This window comes from Aspergillus bombycis (genome assembly GCF_001792695.1).
Source record: "Aspergillus bombycis strain NRRL26010 chromosome Unknown contig00276, whole genome shotgun sequence".
Lineage (NCBI taxonomy): Eukaryota > Fungi > Ascomycota > Eurotiomycetes > Eurotiales > Aspergillaceae > Aspergillus > Aspergillus bombycis.
In genome coordinates this window covers 1-5,575 of record NW_019170278.1, presented here as the reverse complement: position 1 = coordinate 5,575, position 5,575 = coordinate 1, and the positions used below count along the sequence as shown (strand labels likewise).

At 54.4% G+C, this 5,575-nt stretch overlaps 1 protein-coding gene across 1 annotated transcript; it reads left to right on the top strand.

The window, feature by feature from the left end:
• Nucleotides 1-777: 777 nt before the first annotated feature.
• ABOM_012220 (glycoside hydrolase family 18 protein) lies at nt 778-5,553 on the top strand (the record flags this gene model as incomplete). Its single annotated transcript, XM_022539348.1, has 7 exons — nt 778-1,019; nt 1,071-1,205; nt 1,270-1,600; nt 1,657-2,258; nt 2,330-2,518; nt 2,578-5,413; nt 5,476-5,553. 7 exons carry the CDS (start codon nt 778-780, stop codon nt 5,551-5,553), a joined length of 4,413 nt encoding a protein of 1,470 aa, XP_022382867.1.
• Between the last annotated feature and the right edge of the window lie 22 nt (nt 5,554-5,575).

Below are 5,575 nucleotides of genomic sequence, written 5' to 3'. Positions count from 1 at the left end.
TATATTTTTATATATCCTTGTATAATCTTCTATAACTTTCTGTAACTAGACAAAATCAGGAAAAATCTGATATAATTAATTAAAATTTAGGAAAAATCTTTGTAGATCTTATAACTAGTTTTCTGTCTCTCTTTACTGCCTTTCTACTAAGAGCACCCTGAATTAGTCTTTATAAAAACCCTCATGGCGCACCCCCCTAAGCCACTATGTAGGACCTTAAGAAGAAGAAGACTATTTATCTCCAGGGACCAAAATCTAGGGACCAAAATCTAGGACATTTCACGAAGATGGCCAATCAGCACCACTATAGGGAAAGTAGATTTAATAACCTCCTTAAAAATTCTGTTAACCGAGTCCAGCCTGGGTGTCCGGCTACGACCTCAGGACCATCCGGTGGTCTTGTCGCACCGTGGTCTCAGACCCGCCGCGATAGTGCTAAATTATCCTTGGCTTTTAGTCCTACATCACGGTCTGGGCGAGCTTGGCATGCTTCTTAGTCTCGGAGGTGACCGAAATTGTTCAGGTACGGTGGTATAGTTCTGTAGTATTTTTTGGAACTCAAGAGCCAGGCCTGAAGAAGTTGGTTTATACGGTATCTACTGGCTGGAGGAGTTCGCTGGGGCCACCGATTTAGCTTGACCTGTTGATATATGAGCGTAATTAGTCGTTTATATTGGGTCTCTTACACCCCTTTTTTCTTTTTTTTTTTTCTCGTCCGTCTCTCCTTCATTTTCTCTTCGTACTTCCAATGGATATCAAGGAGGTACTCCTGCAAAAATGCTGTTCTCGTTAAGCCGGTTTCTGGCTGTTGCCCTTGCCTGTGCGGGCTCAGTTAGCAGCAACCATGGTCGTCACCACCGACACCACAGGGGAACAACTGTCGCTCTACAGACTCCGTGGGAGCCTCTAAAACTACTGTCCCGACAAAGCGGCCAAACTGGAGGCGCCATGTCTACCTCTTCTTCGAACGGTGACTACACTTGTGGTCCCGGTAGACCGTGTGGGAACGGAGCATGTTGGTACGCCATGGCACCTAACCACTGACCGACAGGAACCTAACTCTCTCGCAGCGGCACAGATGGCTGGTGTGGCTTCGGGCCAACATATTGCGGCGAGGGCTGTCAGTCCAACTGTGATGCCAAAGCGGAATGCGGCGAATATGCCGCTGAGCCTGGCGCAGGCTGTCCTCTGAACGTTTGTTGCTCGTAAGTGATCCCTTCCCGGAGCACTTAGGCGAGAGGAATGAGAGGATTCACGGATCTAATTCAGTGCGTTCGGCTTTTGCGGTACGACATCGGAGTTTTGCGGTGATGGGTGTCAATCACACTGTAAACAGCCTAAACCTGATGTCGAGGACAGCAATCCCCGGAAGGTTGTCATTGGGTACTATGAAGGGTGGAATATGGGCAAGCCATGCGGCACCATGAGCCCGGAAGACATTCCTATCAGGATGCTGACTCACGTTTTTTTCTCATTTGGCTTCATTTCCCCGGGAACGTTCCAGATCGAGAACATGGCGGATTTCCAACCGAGTCTGTTTGGACGGGTGACGGATCTGAAGATGAAAAATCCGGACCTGAAGGTTCTCATTGCACTGGGAGTAGGGTCCTCCCGTTTGTACTTCTTACTTCTGCGCTTGATGCTGATCTATCTTAGGGCTGGACTCATAATGACCCAGGCCCTTACCAAAAAGTCTTCTCAGACATGGCCTCCACCGCGGCAAACCGCAAGATCTTCATCCGGAACATCCTTGGATTCATGATGGAGTACGGCTTCGACGGTGTCGATATTGACTGGGAGTACCCAGGAGCCGAGGACAGAGGCGGGATCCCCCAAGACGGCGAGAATTTCACTCTACTTCTCCAAGAGCTCAAGGCCACATTTGACGGACGATACATTCTCACGTTCACGGCCCCAACGTCCTACTGGTACCTACGCCATTTCGACATCAAGAAGAGTGTGAGAGCGGCCGACTGGATCAACCTCATGTCGTACGATCTCCATGGGGTCTGGGACCGAAAAAACCCAATTGGTAGTCAGGTGCTGAGCCATTCCAATATTACAGAAATTGACCTCGCCTTGGACCTGCTCTGGAGGAATGATATCCCCCCGAGCAAGATCGTCCTCGGCACTGGGTTTTATGGACGGACTTTCGCGCTGGAAGATCCGTCATGCACGGAGCCGGGCTGCCAATTCAGTGGGCCTGGCGCCAAAGGCCCTTGTACGGGGACCGCTGGGTTCCTCTCATATAAAGGCAAGTACTCGTTCTTTGAGCCGCATCACCGAGTCTCTGGCCAATATTAACGGTGGTGCGAAATGCAGAAGTTAGAGACATACTGCGGTCAAACAAGGCCAAAGCGAAATTCGACAAGAAGGCAGGGGTCAAGTATTTAACATATGGACAACACAGCTGGAATAACATGAAGTCAGGATCGTCATCGTCGTCCTCAGCATTGTCGAAACGGGACGAGGGCAAGGTAGCCGAGATGGATATGTCTTCTGTTACCAGCTGGATTTCGTAAGTATCCGCAAGCTTGTCAGACCCCGGGACATGCTTTGCTGACGGTAGAGCGCTAGATATGATGATGCCTCAACAATCGAGACGAAAGTCGACTTTGCCAGCCAGAGAGGACTGATGGGCGTTATGACCTGGGCGGTTGACCTCGACGACGAGCAGGGCCAGCTCATTCTGGGGCTTTCTGGCGGCGAGATGGAGTCGACTGACGATATTGCCCTCGACGTGACAGAATTCCCTGGGTCCGTCTCCCACACAATGCAGGACCCCACGCGGTGCTATATCTCAGGGTGTGAGGAGTTCTGCAAAAGTGGCTACACCGCGGTAGGCCGCTCCAACACTGACCTCAACGGCCGCAACCGGTGCGACACAGGCAAATCCCAGAAGGCCCGTTACATCTGCTGTCCCTCGTTCTCCGGCCCGCAGCCTGACGATTGTCGGTGGGATGACAGTCGGTCCTCTGCCTACAAGGGAGACTGTTCCGGCAAGTGTGATGTTGGGGAGATTCTCATCGTTAACGACAGCTTTGGCTGGAAAGGTAGCACCAATGGTGGCGAATACGGAGATCGATGCTCGCGTGGCGCCAAGAGCTTCTGCTGCAAAGCCGGCAATATGGAACAATATCTCAACATCTGTACCTGGACCAAGTGTGGCGGCGACTGTCCGTCGGACCGGCCCTATGAGCTCACCACCGATAGCGGCGGCCCCAAGGAGAATAGCCGCTGCACCGATGCCACGAGTGCGCTCGTGGACCCTCGGAATGCCGAAAAGCGCCGGTTGTGCTGTCCTAGCAAGGACTCGTTCCGGAACTGTGGGTGGAAGTCGGCCAATGTCTGCTCCAGCACCTGCGGTCTCAACCAGATCACCCTGGATCTGGACCCTCTCGGTGAAACTTCCTCCAACAACCCGTGCCACAATGGCCGACAAAAGGCCTTTTGCTGTGATCCACCGGGTGGCCTCAACTCTCCGTTCCTGCCGGTGGACCTGGAGAATCTCTTCCCTCCCGAGCACCGGCCTTCCCCAGATGCGCTGCCCACATTCGAGCTGGTGAGCTTTGGCGGAAGGTACACGGGCCCAACCAAGGACGAAAACCCCAACAACAGTGGCGTTGCCTTCTTCCTCGTCGCCGGCAGCTACACTGCTGTCACTTCCATGAGCAAGCGTGACAACCCGGGGCTCGAGTTCGTCGACTGCCCGGCCGATGTCCTCTCCCGGCCCAACGAGGAGCACCAGACAGCCCGGGTGGTCTGCTACTCAGACAACGTGCCTGACTGCTTCCGGGTGCAGGAGGGCGGTGTCGAGGGCACAGTTGTTCAGATGCCTGAAGAGTGCGGGGGCCCATCGTGGGCGCGCGCCGTCTCCCTCACCCTCTCGAAAAACCAAACAGTCCCCGGCCACCTGGCCAAGCGGGGGGCGACCACCTCCCCCGTGTTTGACTTCACCTTCGACTACAACACGGCCCTGGTCCGCCGGGATGCCGGGGAGTTCAGTGTACGAATGGATTTCTCAAATGTGCCCGGGTATTGGAACGCCGTGGTGGACGCCCCGGGTTCTTCAAGCAGTAAACGTGACATCAACCAGCTCGTAGATCGATTCTACGGTTCCTCGGATGAGTGGTATACCAAGTTCAAGTCGTTGAAGTTCCCTGCGGCCCAGGGCACCAAGTACACGGAGAAGCTTGACCAGTTGGTGTATCATAACCCCCAGATCTGCGAGTACGAGGGTACAAAGGTCGGGGAATCCTTGAGCGTTGCTATGGAAGGCACTACTACCGTTGAGTCCCATTTTGGGTTTTCATTGATTGCCACCTGGCAGCCTGGAAAGTCGTTTGACGTCCATCAGGCGGCCGGCTTCTTCCACCCGGACGGGGAGACGGATGTGACCTTCAAGATTGGCGGTCAGGGCATCCTGGACACCTCCCAGAGCTTGCAGGGATCGACCATCACGAAGATTCTTGGCGAAGCCAGCCTGGCCGGGAAGAGCGTCTACAAAGGATGGGCCTCCTTTGACTTGTACCGGGAAAGCAGCGTCTCCCTCCGGAGCGGTGGTGGCAATTCAGGAGCAGTGGCAGTGGATACATACGCAGAATCCCGCATCCAGTCTGACTGGGGTCGTGTACTGGTCAATTTTCCGGCTGGTGCGGTCGACAGCCCGTTAGAGGGTACTTCTGAGGGACGGCGTGCGGACGACAAGGTCAGCACCGCGGAGAAGGATAATATCTCACGGCCGCTCGCAGAGAGCCCCAAGGGATTCATTGAGGTTGGGACAACCACCCGCGTTGGGATCAAGATGCATTTGAAGTTTGCGTCCCCGTGGCTGTCCGATGTTGACGGGAAACTGCCCGATATGTCCGTGTCCCAGTCGGTGTATTCCCGCTGGCACTTCGAGCATGACGGGGCGAAATCCTGTCTGACCACTAGTCTGGGCACTACAATGAAGAGTCATCTGGAGCGCGGTTCTTACGTCGGATGGAAGGACAAGGAGACGAAAACCTTCGTGCAGGAGCTGGCGCAGGCCGGAGAACGTCAATGCTTCACAGGGGACGCGGCGACTAAGCGAGATCGCATCGAGCGGCGCCAGCTTGTGAACCCGAACTTCGATCCAGATCTATTAGTCCCCGGAATTAACCTAGGTGATGGAGGATGGAACAACATGGCAGCCCGGATCATGTGCAATGGGTGCGGATTTTGCACCACCGAGGGGGTTGTCGAGGAGCCCTGTTGTGGATGCGCCTGTATCCCGTGTAGGTATGGCACCCAGGCCAGTGTCCGGGATGATGACTATTATGTCTTCCCGATTTCCGACCAGACCTCGTTAGCCCGGAGAGATCTGCCGGTCGATGCGAGCTGCGGACTCCAGGACGCGCATTGCCTAGGATCGGACAACAAAACCTGGCTGGTAGAACGACAGGCCACCACTCCCCGGATCAGCCAAACACCAAAGAAACTGAATATCTGTAGGACTCAGATCACCGGGCCCAAGTACCCCTCATATCCCAAGCAGGGCCCGAATGCCGTTCTGGGGCCCCAGGATTTTAATTCTCACAGGTCGACCCAAAAC